This window comes from Pogona vitticeps, chromosome ZW-PAR (assembly GCF_051106095.1).
Source record: "Pogona vitticeps strain Pit_001003342236 chromosome ZW-PAR, PviZW2.1, whole genome shotgun sequence".
NCBI lineage: Eukaryota > Metazoa > Chordata > Lepidosauria > Squamata > Agamidae > Pogona > Pogona vitticeps.
The window spans coordinates 6,626,950-6,644,530 of record NC_135800.1 but is presented as its reverse complement, the minus strand read 5'-3'; the positions used below and the strand labels follow the sequence as shown (position 1 = coordinate 6,644,530).

Genomic DNA, 17,581 nt, shown 5'->3' with positions numbered 1-17,581 from the left:
CACATGCTTTGATTTATTTATTTATTTTTTTCAGTCTTGATATTTTCCCACTCCAAATGCAACCACTAAGTTTGGTCTGGAGGAGGAGAACGTGTTTTTTTTAACATTTATTCAAGGGGTTGAAGAACGTCGAGGAGCATGGGTTTAGGGCTTGCAAAGGTTGACGCCGGCCTCTTCGGAGCGGGCTCCTTGAACAGGCAGGGGCTCCTAGAAGTTGGCAAGACGTTGGGGTCTCAGCTGTCCCTCTCGCTTCCAGGTAGAAGTCGACGGGCAGAAGTTCCGAGGGGCCGGCCCCAACAAGAAAGTGGCCAAAGCAAGTGCCGCCTTAGCTGCCCTGGAGAAGCTGTTCTCCGGCCCCAACGCAGCTGCCAATAAGAAGAAGAAGATCCTCCCACAGGTGAGGCAGGTCGGGCGTGGAGGGTCCATTTGGGGAGAGCTTCCTGTTTAAGCCAGCACATCAGTAGCCATCCGGAGAGAGCTGGCGGGTTGCTGTTCATAGTTAGTAGATGGTCAGGAAAACATTTCCAAGGTGGGCGGTGGAGAGAATTAAGTTCTCCTTCATTGGGGTTGCTTTACCTGTAGGATACCTGCTTTGGCAAGGTGTTGACTGCTTGACTCCTGGTAGTCCCTTCTAACCCTCCAGTTCTGTAACTGTACAGTTTCTCACGTTTGGGTTAAGCCAACGCTGGAGGTTTCATGAGCTTTTTCTCATGAAAAATTGAAAAGTCCGTTGAAAAAGGGGCGCTTAATTTCAGACTTCTGCTTTCCGTCTGTTTGGGGTCTTGAAGCTAACCTTGCAGGTCAGGGACGGTGCTCTGAATGTCCCTAGACTGCAGCTCTAGGTGGCAAAAAAATTAGGCAAAGGAGGGTGGAGAGACGTGGAATTTCCAAAATATATATATATATATGAAAACCCTCTCTAGGTTTTTGCCATTTAACCTAGCAAAAAGACCTGCGAAAGCTTTACTGTTTTGCCGATAAAGGCATCGCCCGCGTGCAGATTTTCTTGTGGTTCAGCACAGCCAGTTTTTCTTTCTTCTCCATCTCGTTTTCCTCTCTGCAGACAAAAGGGATTGTGAACACAGCCATGTCAGCAGCTGTTCAGGCTGCCCGAGGCCGAGGGAGAGGTGCCCTTGCGCGAGGCGCTTTCGTTGGGGCGGCAGCTGCCACAGGTTACCTGGCTCCAGGTAGGGCTAAGCAAGATGGAGGCAATGCACAGCAGCAACTTAATATGCGGGGACAGACCCTTGGACCCCGCTCCCACCGAACCCTAGTTTGAGTTGCTTGGGGAGAAATAAAGGGAAGGGTCTTCATGCACTGATGGCTTTTGACCTTCTCTGCCCACAGGTGATAATATTGCCCCGGTCTGTACATTGTTATCAAACACACCTCTTGTTCGCACGCCTTTCCTAGCAGGAGAAGGGCCTGTATGGCTTTCACAGCTGCAAAGCCACAGTGATGCTTGGCTACAGCTGAGGTCTTGAGCCAGCAGTGGCGCTGTTTAAGAATTACAGACCTGGGCTTTTATGGGCTTTCATGTTTGAGCCTGGTCTGGCCTTTAAGAAAAGAAACAAGGAAGAAAACAGATTTCTAGTCCAGGTTCACCAGCAGGAAATAGTTTTGAATGGAGGCATATTCTCTAGCCTTCCGACAGCAGGGCATAAATATTACAGATGCCACCCTTTCAACTCCCCAAAAGGGGAATCGTCCCCTTCTGAAACCCACGTTGCCCCCCCCCAGAACAAGGTTGCACAACCTTTCTCTTGTTCTTGCCACCTCCACTCTTGAAAAGAAGCCTGTCGCGCTTTTGTTAAAACGCAGGGATGCGGCTGCAGAAAATGCCGTTCTCCTCTGAAACAAGGTGCACAGGACTCATGCATCTGGTTTTGAGGAGCCGACGACATGGTTTAAAGAGGAACCTATGGAAGTAGCTTTCAGACCGGCTTCCGTGGGAGGAAGTGGTACAGCCCACAAGGGCCTTGGGGTGGAAACTGATCCTTGTAAACATGCAGGTTTCCTCCTGCAGTCCCTTTCCTCTGCTTCCTCACGGGTCCTGTAGAGGCCACAACAAACAAACGGGAGTCAGCCCTTCCTTGTGTTTCATTTTTCAGGTTACGCAGCGCCGTATGGATACAGTGCCGCCGCCGCTGCACCAGCTTACGGTACGTACCGCCTCTTCCTTTTCTTGTGTGACACAGATCGGGAGACGTCTGTTCATTCTTCCAGTGGGGCTGGCCCAAGCTTGTATGTGAGCGACCGGGGAGGGTTTGGGGGTGGGTGGGTGGAGGGGAGACCGGCAGCTTCCCCCCTCCGACGTGGCACCTGCAGTATACTTCCTTTTCGTTTTTCAAGAAGGCCGTGAGCCTCCTTCCGACGCTCCATTTGGGCTGGAGTTGCTTCTCTTCTTCTCTGCTGCTTTTTTTGCCTGACTGTGGAAGAGCTGCTTGTTCTAACTTGCCTGCCCTTTTTTTCATAACGGAATTGAGTATTTTCCTCACCACTGCCACCCCCCCAACGACCCTGCCTGAGTAAAATATCTTACAGCCATCTCGTGCTCCATTCAAAGCACCCGAAGGGCCAGAAACTCCGAACCCGAGCCCCTTATTTGACCCTAAAGGCCCCACCAAGCTTGGGGGGGGGGGTTTGTAACTTTGCTTCTCTTGTTCTCGTTCCATCCCCAACCCTCAGGGTCCTCCCCCCCACACACACTTGTTGCAGTCTCATGAAAACCAGCTCGTGTGTGCGTGTTTGCACAGGGCTCAGAGCAGATCTTCAGAAAGCTCCCTCTTTGGGGTGAGAGCTCCCAGAATCAGGGATGGGCTGATGTGTTTTGAAACTACCACTCCCAGCATCTTGCCAGCAGAATCTTGGGAGCGGTAGTCCGAAAATGTACACCTTGACCCAGAGCATGCATTTGGAAGCTCTCAACCAAAAGTGGAATAGCTGAGCGCTGGGCACCTTTGCACACCTATGTGGCTGCCATGGTTGTCCTGTGAACCGTGCTTTGTGTGAACTCTTCCCCTTCAAGGTGGGTCCGCTGGAACCAACCAAGAATCTCCACTCTGCTCAGCTTCCTTCCTCCTAGGGGGGGGGGGGTCTGCAGATAGTTTTTTAAGTGCTGCACGAAAGCCCCCCCCTTCTTCCTATGGTGATCACCTCAAATGTGTGGTTCATTCCCCTGCCTTTTTCCCACTTCCCCAAACCTCTCCCCCCCTCCAAAAACACACACACACACACAAAACCCCCTAATTTTGTTTAACTGGGGGAAAAATGGCTCTTTGGATTACTTTGAATGTAGTTTTTATGCAGCGACGGGGGCAAAGCCGTTCGGAGTCAGTGACCGTGCCCCAGCTTGGACCAGCCCCTCCAAGCCCTCTGCGGTGGCAAATCGGTGCCTTTGATTCATTCAGAAGGACTCTCGTGAGCCCAGAGCACCTCCGTCCTTTCCAAAGGAGGTTGCTTATGGCCCCTCTGCATGAATAGACTGCCACTCTCCGGTCGAGCTGATCGGCCTCCACTAGGAGGAGGGGATTTTTGCCACGCTGTGTCTAGGCACATGGATCCCCACATCTCTGAGGATGCATGGATTTAACACATTTCCCAACCACGCACGGCGGAGTCTCGGTAGCTCCCAGAGGCTTGACAGGCAGAAGGGTGCAGGTTGATCCCCAGCAACGCAGGAAGGGTGGAGAAAATACCCGCCTGAAATTTTGAGAGCCACGGCGGCCACTCAGTGTGAACAATCCTGATTTAGATGGACCCAAAGATCACAGTTGCTTCTGCTGTTTCCCCCCCCCCCCCTGTGTTTTGCCTGGGCCACCGCTCACGGCTTGCCACCTTTCATTTGAGAGGATGATTTTCCAGGTCAGAAACTTCTATAGAAACAGCAGGGCTCATTCTCTGGAGAGCAGGCAGTCCTAATGGGAGCACATAATTTTAAAGGAAGAGACATGCTTTTGATAGCAGAACCTCATGAGGTCTAGTAAGTTGATGAGAAATTCACTTAAAAACTCAGCTGTAGCCTTTCCTACACTACATTTTCATTGTTGCGGCTACTCAATATTAAAGAGAGCACATTGCCACGTCCAAGAAGGCTGTTGCCTGAAAAGCAGAGTATAAAGGCACCAAATAAACAGATATTTGGAGCAGAGGGCGCTCATTAGAACCTGCTTCCTCTCCGTTTTCCAAAGCAAGGCGGCCCATCGCTGACTCCGAACAGCTTGCGTAGAGAAATGTCGCTCTCGTTCTCTGCATAAAGGATTTCTCACTGTTTTGTTCTTGGATTTTGGAAATGTCTGGTTGGTTGGTCGGTTGTGGTGCTGAGTCTCGGGGGACCCAAGCGCTACCCTTGGCTGTAAGGTTTCCCGTTTCGGTCTCTCTCTTTTTACCTCTTCTCTTTCTCTGCCTTTGCCTCTGTGAAGCTGTTTTGCATGTCGGGAAAGTTTTCACTCTGATCATCTTTGACCCTCTTAAGAGTACCTGCTGTTGCTGCTTTCTGATTTCTAAATACGGGACGCCTAGGCGAAAAAAAAAAAGGATTTAGAGACCGTCCAAACAGGAAACACTTTTTTTAATTTCGGGGAGGGTAAAACCACGAAAAACAAGCATTTACAACAGACTTTTTGTGAGGCCACAAGAATTTTTAAAATGACCCTGAAAATTAGGCAGAGGGAAAAAAGGGGGGGGGGACTTCCAGATCTCAAATAAACTGACACCGTCCCAGTTCCAACATTTCAGAAATTCTCAGTCTGTTGGAGGCCGTCATCCAGAGGAGGAAATGCCACGTCCAGCTGTGTGGCGTCTCATCCTATTCTCCTTGCGTGCAACACAGCCTGGGGGTGGGGGTGGTCTTCTCTCCCCATCCAGGCGTGTAAAGACGTCTTTGGACACCAGAGAAGGTGTAGCAGAGTTTTCCCCTCGTCCTTCTAAAGGGAGGTCAACGTCTGTGCCTCTCAAGACGGTTTTGGCCTACAGTTCCCATCAGACGTTGTCCAGGGGGTGACCGAGATGTTCCTGGACGACCACTCCCAGAAATCTGGGCCAGCAAAGCTAGTGGTGAAGGCTTCTGGGAGTTTTAGTCCAAGAACATCTGGGGATCCACTGACTTAGCCCATCGTGAAAAATTATGGGAACTGCGGGCACATGAAAACATCTAGAGCAGTGGTCCCCAACCTTGGGCCTCCAGATGTTGCTGGACTACAACTCCCAGAAGTCTTCACCACCACCTCTGCTGGCCAGGATTTCTGGGAGTTGAAGTCCAAGAACATCTGGAGGCCCAAGGTTGGGGACCACTGATCTAGAGGACCCCGGTTGCCCTCCACTGTTCCTAATAATAATACTTTTTAAAAAAAATCCTCTAGCTGCAGATCTTATTGTAGGCAGTGGCCAGGCTGGGAGGGTAACTTTTAGCCCGCAGATACCGGGCTGCGTTGTTCTTGAGTAGGCAGTTAGAAGGCCTAATAGAGGCAGTATCTCTTCACCTTTTTTTTTTTTTTTACTTTTTCAATTGCTTTTCTCAGGTTATAAGACTGACCGGGAGTCCTCTTGATTTCTTCTCTCTGTAGGTTTGCCCAAGAGAATGCTACTGTTGCCTGTTATGAAACTGCCCACCTACCCCCTGCCCCATTACTCGTTCTTTTAGCGAAGGGCCGACACACCAGCCCCCCCACCTCCTTTTGAGTGACCACCACAGTACAGAATGTTAGAAGAAAACAAGCGACAGACAGACAAAAAGTCCGGTCTGCCTGCCGTGTGTAAAGTCTGGTTTTCTTTGAAGGCGTACCTGAGCAGAAACCCATCTTGTAAAGAAACCTCTTTTCCTACCTTTTTTTTTTAATTTTTATTTTAAACAAAATGCAAATTTAGTTCTCTTTAAAAAAAAAAAACTTGAACACACATTAACACAACAAACAACGGTCTGTGAAAAAAAGGGTTACCTCATTTCCCCCCTTTGTCCTCTTCTCCAAAATAACTTATACCAGCCTTCTGTTATATAGGAAAGAAACTTAGATGCTTAAAATCTTTGTTTTTAAGTGAAGTACCTGGATTATGTAAAACTTTAAAAACTTGTGAAGGATGTATAGAGTATAAAATGCTGATTACAAAATAAAATCAGTTTTTGTTGTAATAGAGAGTATCCGCCTGTTTCCTAACCCAGTCAGGTTTATCACCTTACATTTTGGACCTATGGTGTAGGTATTTTTTTAAAAAGGATCTGGAACACCAAATACAGTTTTCTGTATTGGAGGGGGGGGGGAAAGAGAAAGAAACGAATACTTGTTTAATTTCCTAAATACAAGAGGCATGCAACGTGGATTTAAATACCATACTAGCTGATTGTAAAGATTCATTAGGCTTTATTCCATGTAACAATGTTGTGGTATCCTTCTAGGATACCCTTTTTTTTGCCATCCCCCCCCTCCCCCAAGTCGTCGTCGGTAGCTTACCTCTTCTCTGTTCACACTGGTCGTGCAAGGCGTGTCGACTCGTGACAAATGTATTTATGCGTGTTAAAACTAGAACACGGTCATAGGTAACCACGTGTTTTTCTCCATAAGTAGATGCCTTTTTGTATCCCCGATTCTTGCATAGGACCTTCCCTAAATTGCTACATCGTGTCTTCTTGCCTTACCATTTCTTTCCTTCCTTTGGGAAATCAAAAAAAGAGGCTTAGAAGCCCCCTTGCCTAGAGATTGGAAAAGTTAAGATTTCCATCCCCTCCCCTTTGCCCCTAGGAAGGATTTCCGCTCAAAAATCCTAAAAATGAAAGATCACAAGTCCACCTGCCCAAACTAGGGCTTTGTTAACATAGGAATAGAAATGCCACCGTCCAAGCCGATACAACCCAACAAAAAGAGGAATCGTCCGTGCTTTAACAATTTATGCCTCTTTAGTTCGAAAGGTTTCTTTCTTTTTTCCCCTCCATCTGTTTTTATTATTACTAGTTAAAGAAAAAAAAGCAAACCAACCTCAAATAAACGAATCAACCTCAAGCATTTTCTTGTGGCCTCCTTCACTCAGTCTTGGATTTTGTTAACACATTGGTAATGGGGTCTCCCCGACGCTCCTCCTTCAGAGTTAAAACTTAAAGGCCTTATTCTGCCCTGTGTCCCACCGTGGCCACCCTCTTCCTCCCCTTCTCCCCACAACCTTGTACAATTCTAAGAATCTAAAGCAGCAACACAGTCCCCCATGAAAAAACAAACCAACAAACCGACTCTGCTACCTTAATTGTCCTAGTCTTGTCCAGTGCTGCTGTGGAAAAAGTGAAGCCGTTTCAGCCATAGGCCAGCACCTCCCCCTTTTTTTTTAATTTCGTGGTGTGTGCATCGAGACCCAAGTGGTGATTTGTTAATGTGTGAGTTTTGCCTGCGTGCACAACTTCTCCGCTCTCTCCAGATCCAGGAGAAGGGGGTGTCTGCTGTTCTCGGGGAGGCTTTTTTGGGGGGGGGGGGTTGGGCGCAGGGAATGATGATTAAGGCGTCACCGCCACACACACACACACAAACGCAAGCATCCTATTGGGTTTCCCCCGCTCCCTTCAAAAGTCACTTTCCAGATGTGGGTCCATCTTTTTTTTGTGTGCGCTCTCTGCTGAGGGTGGTTTTTATATACTCTGCAACGTTTCCTTCGGAGAATTTGAATGGAAGTTGGGGGAGGCAAGGATGGGGGGGTAAGGATGGGGGGGATTAGACGAACATGGTTCAAACTTCCACGCATGAAGAGTGAGTGCTGAAGGGCAGAGTATATAAACACACTTCTCCTTTTTTGGAATTAATTGCAGCTGAGATTATCGGCAAAGAAGGGGCAACAGAGCCTACCTATTTGTGCTTCCTTTCCATCTTTGCCAGTTTCGCTGTTTCTCGCTTTTAGCTCAGTGGCGGTGGTGCTTTAATCAGACTCGAGAGGCGATTCATGGATGTGCGTCGGCAGTCTGCTGTTCGCCTTCCAACAAGAACCAAGGCTATCTAACGCTCTACATATTTGCAACCGATATTTTAAAAGGAAGTTGGTGGTGTCTGGGGGGTGGGTGGGAATGCCTTCCAATCGAGAACAGCACTGATCAATCCTTGATCGTCCGGCTGGCCTATGGATGAAAACAAGCCATCATGTAGCTTGGAAAAGCATAGCCGACCAATGATGACCACCAAAGAGGAAGTGTTGGAAACAGGATTTCCAAATGCAAATTTGGGCCTCTTCGTAAATTGAGGGTGGTTGGTCTTTCGTTTAACCATTTGCCTAAATACCTCTTAAGGATGAGTTCTTCAGACAATTCCTCTTTCCGGCTGGGTGGGACGGCTCTCCCTGGGCGCTATGCCTTTTCCAACACGATGGCAATCATTTCCAATAATTGATATGACGTCATTTCCCCCCCACCCCTCTCCCCTTCTCCATTAATTTTTTTTGTCGTGTCGGGATTTACTAACCACGTCGTAACCCTTTTGCCCTGTTGCTGCGTATTTTACATTTCTCTGCTTTACTGAAAACCTTAATCAGCTCTCAGTTCCTCGTTTTGTTTTGTTTTTGTTTTGAAGAGACTCCTGTAAATATAAAAGGGGAAACTTAAAGTTTCTGGAAGGTTTTTTTTTTTCCACATTTCCCTTTTTGCAATTTTGTTTGTTTAAAATGTATCTAAAATCATCCCTGTTTTGGAATGAAAACCCCACTTACAGCTTTGAAAGAGCAGAGAAATTTAAGCGGCCCTCAAATGTCACTTTTTTTAAAAAAAGTAATTAACCTCCAGTTTTTTCTTCTTCTTCTTCTTCTTGCTTGTCTGCTCTTCTCTCTGCTGTAGGTGGCTTTTTCATTGACAACCCTTATTGCCAACCACTCAACATCGCGCCCTTTGTTATTCACTTGGGCCCTCAAGAGTTCTTCTCTGACTTCTAGTGCAAAACAGGTTATGTGATACAAACGGTGCTTTTTTTCCCCCTTGACAAATGACTTTTAAAAAAACAACAACCAAGAGCAAATAGGACTCCGTGGGAGTGGGAAGGGGCTTTCGGGAGGGGGGGGTCCTGGAATACCAGATTTTATCTTTGGAGGTTGGGGTGGGTGGCACAGCTTGTTTCTATTTTTTTTTAATTGTTATTTTACTGGACCACAGAAAAAGAAAAAGCAATAGGGTCCTCCCCCTCTAGCTTGCTAAACCACAGCAATAGATGTACATAGGATGTTGTTTCGTGCTTTGCATTTCAGAAGGGCAATATGGGGCAGGGCGGAGGTTTTTAAAACTTGTCTTTTTAATGCTGAGCATTGGCCTGCTACACAATCAGATTAGCTCATTGGACATACTCTCTTTGGGCTCTTGAAAATGACTCTGAATGTTTTTTTTTAATGCAAGATTCCTTCATTCTCTTCCCATTACACACACACATGCCCCCTTCTGGACCAATATAACAGGAGGCTTTTCTTTATGACTCAGCTGTCCGCCCCACAACGCTGTGCTTATAAAGATGCTTTTGTAAAGCTTTAGTCCTTGTATGAGGTTTCCAAACGGAGGTCAGGTAGCCGCCAGTCAGAGATGCTGTAGATGTCCTGTATCATTAAGAGGTTGGAGCAGGTGACCCTTTGCGTGTGATATTGACAGTTCTCTTCCTACTTCAAGTATGCTTGCTTGCCCACCTTAAAAGAGCTGTAATTAGCTCCAGGTCCCAAGTACACCCACAAAGGGGGGCTGCATTGCTTTCGGGCCACAGTCCTAACAAGAGTATGTCCAGGGACAGAAGAGAAGAGACCAGGGCTTGGGTTCAAGCTACTGCTCCCCTGTGGAATTGGTTAGGCAGCCTTGGATAAGAGTCGGCCATCAGCTCAGGAACGGGAGACACACAACCTTCCCAAGTTTCTCCAGCTGCAACAACTGGAAGGTGGTGTTTTGACCCCCTTAAGCCCTTACTTGAAACAGGTGCCAGAGGAGCGAAACCCTCCAAAACATTGTCCCATCAGCCACGGCCAGCATAGCTGGCAGCGGAGGAGGATGGGTGTTGTAGTTGAACACCCAAAGGGTTACCCTTGGCCCACAGAATGGGAGCAATAGGCCTACCTCATGGGGGGGGGGGAGAGAAGTTGTATGTTGACACTGTGGTTTGTTGCGAAGGAAACCACCCTATTCTTAAGCCCCTGTCAAAACAATCTAGAAACAGGGAGCGCCCCACTGGCTTTATGGGGGAGACTTCATGTGTGAAGGGTGCCTTTCATTCTGGAACAGAGTTGCAGCCTGTTTATACAAGAAACGGGTGCCCCCTTGTTACAAACTAGGTTCTTGGCAGGTCATAGGGTCCCCCCCTCCCCCCGTCGCTCTGCCTTGACTCTCAATCCCTGGGTGGGGGCTGAAATGTAGTGGCTGGAAGAGGTAAGCGCTTCTATTTTCAGTCTGGATAATATTTCTCTTGCTGCCTTTTTTAAAAACACACACACACACCCTGCTGCTGTCTTTATCGCACTTTAATCCACCTTCGCTGTGCTTCCTCCCCCGCTCCCCCATTTTTTTGGACTAAAAGATGAGATGTAAATAGCCAGAGTCGGAGAAAAGAATCATTTGATTCTAAAGAGGCTTATTCTTCCTTAAAATGCCAAGCGTTTTCTTTTTTTAAAACATATTTATATATTTTGGTTAAAGACCAAAGAAGTCGCCCCTTTTCCCCCTTCAAGCGATCACCCTTATGTGGGGGCAAAAGTATTTTTATGGGTTGTGTTTAATGCCATTGCCAACCATGGGAGTTCGCCAGAGGACATGTCGCACAAGCAATATCCCGCTTTCGGTGAGGCGGGGCTGTAGGTCTGATTACCTGTTGTCACCATGGCAAAAACCCCAAGCTGAAGTCCTTTTTTTTTGCCCAAGCTGTGGCAGTGAACCCAGTTGATGTGGATTGTTATTAATAAATTCACTTCCCTTTGAAACTTTCTGCAGTTTTGTGCCTTCTCTTTTGGGAGGTCACCTCTCGTATTCTGCCCACAGGATGGGGAAAACTATCTGGACCAGACAGAGAGATGGGTGTCCTGCTACTCTCTTGCACTACAATTGCCCACCCGCCCCAGGCAAATGTGGTCAAGGATTATGGGAACTATAGTCCAGATCAGCTAGTGAGTGCCAAAATGAACATCATTGCTTTTATCCTGATAAAGGGTTTGAGAGACCCCCCACATTCTCCTGTGGGTAACCCAGTGTGGTGTAGCAGGTAGGGCAATGGACTAAAATTCAGGAGACAGGGGTTCGAATCCCCGCTCAGTCATGGAAACTCTCTGGGGACGTGGAACTGGTAAAACCACTCTTTGAATACTTCACTTACCTTGAAAAGCCCTCTTAGGGGGTTGCTGTAAATCAGTTGCAAGTTGATGGCACAGAACAGAAGCAACAACGTTCTCCTGTGTTTGGGGTGATGTAAAGAAAGCTCCTCTAGATTTCAGTACGAAAAGGTACAGAGATGAGCAGAAGCCCACCCAGCTTGCCACATGAAAACATCTCAAAGCGCTCCTACTAAAGATCTAACAAGAGTACGTCCAGGGACAGGAGAAAAGAGAACAGGGGAGCATGCCTTCTAAGAAATGAATGCTTTCCTATCAATAATTTAAGTGCCATTCTCAACTGATGGGTTGCTCCAGGTTTTTGTTTTCTTTTAAAATCAATTAATTGAATTTTTAAAAGCTTAAATATTCTACAGAGTGTGTATTATAAATATGGCAAATTCATTGCAAGGATGCTGTGGGTGGTGGAGGTGGAAGGAGCACTTTAAATTTTATGTGAATAGGTTGCTATCAGAAGAAAACTTTTAATCAACTTGCTTTTAATATCATGGAAATCTGAGAGTCTACCCCTGCATTGGCTTTCCTTTTTAAAACTCTGCATATGGAGAACCATCAGAGAGTTAACAGAGTCTCTAACCCAGAAGATTTGCCAACAGTATGGAGAATGAGGTTATAAGTGGATGCCAGAAAAGGTTGGAGGCTCTCAATACCTGTAAGATGACTCTCCTTGTGGGTTCATGAAGGACTACACGTCCCATTATTCTTGCCTGGGGTTGAAGGGAGTAGGGAACCCCAGCATCTAAGAGGAGCAGTGTCTCCGCCGCATGCTCTCTCTTATGTTGGCTGCAGCATGCTTAGGCTTTCATGGATTTAATATCTGGAAGGGGACCGGGTTGAAGTTAAATTCACAAATTCCTCTCTACATCAAAAAGGAAGGAGAGGCAGAAAGCAGAGAGGCACATCCCATAATCCCTGGTGCACAGAAAATACTGAGCCTTGAGACAGGATGTCGCTTTCCTTTCTCTTTCACACACAGTTAAAGGATCTCAAGGGGTGCTCCCAGCCTTGTGAACCTGCCATTTTCTGACAGCAGTCACCACCCCCATGAAATATTTTGGGTCAAGCGCAGGCCACGTCTTCCCCACATGCAGCAAGTAGCATCTCCCTGCCCTGTGTCGGCCTCTCGTGCTATTCTTAGATTTGCCGGCTCCAGAAATGGAGGCTGGGGAGTAGAAGAAACAGACAAAGAGTTTAGCAAGAGACTTGCCAGTACAGGAGTTCTGGTATTTAAAGGAGATGATAGTCTCTCTCTCTCCCCCCACCCCACAAACAGGACAGGCTGTTCTTCACAGAACCGAAAGCTTCAAACAGCACGGGTTGATTCAAGCAAGGGCTGATGTTGGAACCGATGGATGGGCTACGCTTGGCTTGCCTTGGCTTAGGTTTTCAATGGGAAAAGACTCCACCTGAAACTGGTAAACCACCACCTAGAATGAGATATTCCTTGGGATCCCTTCCATTCTACAATTCAGATGTTGGTGGATCATAACTCCCATAAGCCCTTAGTACTGGGAATTCTGGCTAGGCCTGATGGGAGCTGCAGTCCAGCCAGCGTTTAAGGAAGGCACTGCCTAAGGAGACAGGTCAATCAATGGATTCGATGCGACACACCTTCCTTCTGTTCGCCAGTGCGGACGAATATGCCGTGGCTTTGGCTACCAATCAGCGAATCCTCAGGGTAGCAAGTATGCACGGCAGCGCTTCGATCCCAGAAAACCTGTTGTTCCTCCCCACCCAGGAATCCTTACTCAAGAGGTGAAGGTGCTAAGTCCCTTCCTGAATGGCGGTTCTCTCCTATTTAAAGTAACGAGCAGGACGCCAGGCGTAAATCGGCAACAGAACCCAGATCCGAGGTGCACTTAGCCACAGAACACCCTCGCCGGCCACCAGCAAAATCGCCAGCTCTTTGGCAAAACCTCCACTGCAGGTCTGTTGTGAGGAGAGAGGAGAAGTGTCAAATGTTTTGTAAAGGCTGAGCAGTGCTAGAAACCATCCGTCAACCTCTGTTCCTCAGGGGTTAGGAGAAGAATAAACTAGAAATCACAAGAGTGTTAAGGCAGGAAGAGCTACCAAGAGCCCGAGGCTAGTTTAGAGACATACTGGGCCCTATCCACCAAGGTTTCTCATGCGAAAATAAGGAAGAAGGGTAAAAGCGTAATCGCGGTGAGGGGCTATTGAGACTTCACTTCCATACTTTCCCTATAGAGAGACGCAAATGATTGTTTTCAACACTCAACTATTGAGCACATTGAATCGCCACAAAAAAGTGAAATAACGACAAACCAAAAATAGTAATACAATTTACTAGTTTATGTATCAGTCCAAAGATCTACACACTGCAACTACTATTCTACTACAATGTCCACACGTCTATTATTGATGGAGTTACAGTAAATTCTTTTTTTCCTTTTTTTTTGGTAGTATTATTAAACAATAAGGATAATCATGTACACAGTTTTTTGGGGGGAGGGGAGAAGAGAAATCATGAACGCTCAGGCCTCACCTTTTACCATCTCAGTTGCTGCATTAGTCTGGTCGACGAGAAAAATAACGTAGAAATACAAATTATCTTTATATACAGACCAGTGTCTCTTGTGGGTAACCAGCTTATTATACTCACAGGCTGCGCCCAATAGAAGTTTATCCGCCGATACGATAGCTATTTCAGCTCAGCGCAAACCAGTATAAATTAAAAAGAAAAGAACATATAATAACACAAAAGGTGCAAAACCTCCATTCTACAGCTTTTTCTGGTGAGAAGTCAGGGATAATCTAAGCGCTCAGAAATCCAAGCAGCATTAGTACCTACTGATGTAGTTATAAGAAGCATTGAGGGGAAGGGCCGGAAGAAAGGAATCCTAAAAGGGGGGGGGGGGAGAAAAGAAGGGAAACGACCCAGGCAGCTGTCCGGAGGGCCAGTACCCTGGAAGAGCCCGGGATAGAGATCAAGCAGCATCCGTCAAATGACGGTTCCTCTCCTTTGTAATCTCAGTCTGCATCCTACTCCCGTCTCTGTGCAAAACTGGAAAAGCACCTTGGCAGCAGAGAAACGTATATGCACACACACCGAAGCAAAAAATAAAAAACGGACACCGGTTAAAAATACAAGGTTCTTGTGCTTCCTGTAAGTCAGAGTACAAAGCTATGGTTTCTGGGACAGAGAGACCGGCCTAGACCCGGAGGATTCCCCTGAAACTGAATGGATGAGGGGGATGGCGCTTACACTGATTTCAACAGGAACGGGCTTGGGTATGGTTATAGTCCCATCTGAACCAGAGCTGACAAAAGTTCTTTTTTTCTTCTTCTTTGGACTATAACGCCCAGAACACGGGAGGGATTGGGGGGAGTTTGTTGTAGTTAGAGAAATAATAACTTTTCCAAGTTTTAGTTTGGACTCAGACATGTGTCTGGCGTGCTTCTGCACTGGGGAAATCCAGTTACTCTGAAAAAGCCGTGGGGTGACAAGCAGGTTTTTTTTAAAAAAAAAATGGGTAGAGACACTTTTCCCTCAGATTTGCATAGAATTGATGAACGAGGGAAACAAAGGATTAAGCGAAGACAGCTAGACACACACACACACACACTGGGTTCCGGCGGGTTGTGGGGACCTGCTTCAAAAAGGTGACGGGGTAAGGACGAGACTGGTCTCTGACACGGAAAGCAACTCCTTGCGAAGAAGTTTCATTCATTTATTTCGCTCCTTTCAAATAAAATGTTTGAAAAGTTGTAACGGAAAGAAAGGGGAGGGGGGGGAGAAAGCTCTCGTATGTAAACTTAATAAGTTAAGCGAGGTTTGGGTCAGCTCTTCTCTCGTACCTAGGGTTTGCAAAACAGCCAGACTGTAGAATGGAGTGTTTGGTCTTTCTCGCTCCAAAAGAGAGAGAAAAAAAGTAAAGAGCCTTCAGCCTACAGCTACACCCCCATGGTTAAATAATCAGTAGTATGAAGAGAGACCGCGTCTCGGATCCGGCCTGGGTCACTGACCTGTGGGAAAGCCCCTCCCCTCTGACCTGTGCTGTGTTTTCTGGAGTTTTATGTACATGCTGGTCCACTCCCTCCCCTGCGGCGTCGGGTCAAGGCAGGTGCTGGAAGGCAGAAGGTTCCCCCCCTCTCCAACGACAGGAGGCAGGCATCTCTCCGACGGGAGCCGCCTCGGGCGGAGGGAGGGTCGCTGGCCCTTCAGCAGGTCTCTTTCCCTTGGACGCCCGTCACGGTCTTGATCGAGCTCAGCGTTCGGTTGAACCAGGTCTTTCGGGAAGCCTGCACCTCGTTCAGCGCTTGCCCCAAGTCGTGCTCGAGATCCTTAAAAAAACAACAGAATGAGACGGGATCAGGCACAATCCTGGCGCGAAGAGGGCGGAAAGGAGGACGTTGGGTCTCTTGATTGCCAAAGAGAAACCAACGGAGCTGAATACAGCGGGCCGGTGGGAGATTTTTCAAGACCAAATGGTCTTATGGGGGTGCCTCACTTTAAGGCAGGTTAAGTCGTGCCCTCCCTGCAGAGTGGAACTCTGGCCCTCGGCCCCAAATCTGGTTTTGGTGCCAATTCTGGCCCAGGCACAGCAGTTCTAACCCCCTCAAGTGAGAGAGAGAGAGAGACAAACCGCATGTTGCAGACCTGTCCGTACAGTTGCTATAGATCTGTCCCCTCCAGTATATTTTGTTTCATCCAGAGCAGAGAAATAACCGACCTTACACCCATCCTCCCCGCACAAAAATACAAATTGTACGAGAAAGCCACTGTGCACCTATTCGGGGTCAGACGCAACCAGAGGGGTTGGGGCAGGACGGAGAGAACAGCACCTATGGATTTCACCCTCCTTGGTCTCTTGCCACTCCTTCTGCCCCCCCCCCAAATTCCTGCTGCTTAGCCTCTCCTTCTGAAAGTAAGCTTCAGAATCTAAATTCCTGCACTAATTATGCCACGGGGCAACCAGTCGGTCCTTTTCTCCAGCTCTGCAGCGCCAACCTCCAAAGATGAGTGCCAAGCCACCTTCCACCATCTTCCTTCCCCCCCCCCCTTTTGAACCAAAGCCAAGCTCTTTGCTTTTTGCTTTGCTTAAAGAACAGTGGTTTCCTTTTAGAGGCCCAGCTCCCCCTTCGAAATCCCCCTGGAACGGAACCACAGTGGCTTGGCCTATGGTGCCACCCAACCCCGAGGTGGGCCGGCCGGCCGGCCTCCTGACCTGGATTTTGCACTCGGCCTCCACCAGCTGCAGCTTGGTCTGGGCCAGTTCCAGCTCCATTTCCCGCAGCTGGTTCTTCAGCGCCTCCTTCTCCTCGTCCGCCTCCTCATCGGAGCCTTCTCGGGCGACGGTGGCCGCCTTCACCCGCCCTTCCTTGTTGAAAAACTCCCGGCAACGTTCACAGTCATCAACTTTTTGCTGAAGGACCAGAAGGGGAGGCCGTGAGCGTTGGCGTGCTTTGTTACCTCCACCCCCACCCCCACGGTCTTTTGCCATTCCCAAAGGGCAGCTCGGCCTCCTTGCACGCCAACGGGCATTACGTGCGGGAGCTGTTCTGCTTCCACTTCTCGTCTGCTTTGGAGGGGGTGGTGGGTGGCAGCAAGTCAGAGGGTAATGTGGAAGAGAATTGGGAAACCCCAGGGAGGGGGAATAAGGAGCACCCACTTCACGCACTGGCCCTTTTTGTGCCAAGAGAAGCAAACACGGGGAAAAAGCTGCAGGATTAATCTTTACCACTGAGGTGCGTCATTCATCCAGATGTTTTTGGACTATGACTCCCAGAACCCCCCAGGCGGCAGGGTGAAATGTGAGGAATGCTGGGAAAGGCAATCCAAACGCATCTGAAGGACCTCACTCTTGACCGACATGAGGTCACTGAGCCCCAAGGGAGGCAGAGCAGTCTTTTCCGATCAAGGGGAGCCCAGGAAAAAAAGTAAAGCTGGAAAGATATGGTGGGAGGGCCCTGGGATCCCTCTGAAGCAACTTTCTTGAGTCAATTAAACAGCTTGGCGAATGATCAAGGTCATCCACTGGAAATGAGGGGAGACCCCCCCCTCCGAACACTCACCCGGATCTTTTCAACTTCAGCTTTGTTGGCCAGCTGCTGTTTCTCGAGCCTCTCACTCAGCTGGGAGCAGATCTACCAAGAAAGAACAAACATTGGCATGGCTCTCTTTAGGGGTCAGGTTTGAGATCCATCACAACTCCCATCGTCCCCGGGATGCCGAGGCCATGCTGGATGGGAAGGATCTGCAGCGCAACCCAACCTGAGGGTTCCGGACTGGAGCCGGCTAGCTGAGCCCATCGTTCTG

General features: G+C 48.1%; 2 protein-coding genes across 10 annotated transcripts in view; one reads left to right on the top strand and one right to left on the bottom strand.

The window, feature by feature from the left end:
• Positions 1 to 17,581, top strand: part of STRBP (spermatid perinuclear RNA binding protein) — a 102,680-nt gene that overhangs the window by 65,130 nt on the left and 19,969 nt on the right. For 5 of the 8 annotated variants that reach the window (XM_020793405.3, XM_072984991.2, XM_020793407.3 and 2 more), the window contains exons 15-18: positions 257 to 397; positions 1,064 to 1,187; positions 2,112 to 2,162; positions 8,795 to 14,778. In XM_020793405.3, the coding sequence (XP_020649064.3) occupies positions 257 to 397; positions 1,064 to 1,187; positions 2,112 to 2,162; positions 8,795 to 8,889 (411 nt within the window). In that variant the 3' untranslated portion in view covers positions 8,890 to 14,778. Of the gene's footprint in view, positions 1 to 256; positions 398 to 1,063; positions 1,188 to 2,111; positions 2,163 to 5,564; positions 6,993 to 8,794; positions 14,779 to 17,581 lie in introns of those variants that run through there. The other 3 variants (XM_020793409.3, XM_020793408.3, XM_072984993.2) reach the window with 2 other exon arrangements.
• Positions 13,600 to 17,581, bottom strand: part of RABGAP1 (RAB GTPase activating protein 1) — a 56,509-nt gene continuing 52,527 nt past the window's right edge. For both annotated transcript variants that reach the window (XM_072984989.2, XM_072984990.2), the window contains exons 24-26: positions 17,338 to 17,409; positions 16,491 to 16,688; positions 13,600 to 15,606 (exon numbers count right to left, since the gene is read on the bottom strand). In XM_072984989.2, coding sequence (XP_072841090.2) covers positions 15,484 to 15,606; positions 16,491 to 16,688; positions 17,338 to 17,409 — 393 coding nt within the window. In that variant the 3' untranslated portion in view covers positions 13,600 to 15,483. The remainder of the gene's footprint in view (positions 15,607 to 16,490; positions 16,689 to 17,337; positions 17,410 to 17,581) is intronic.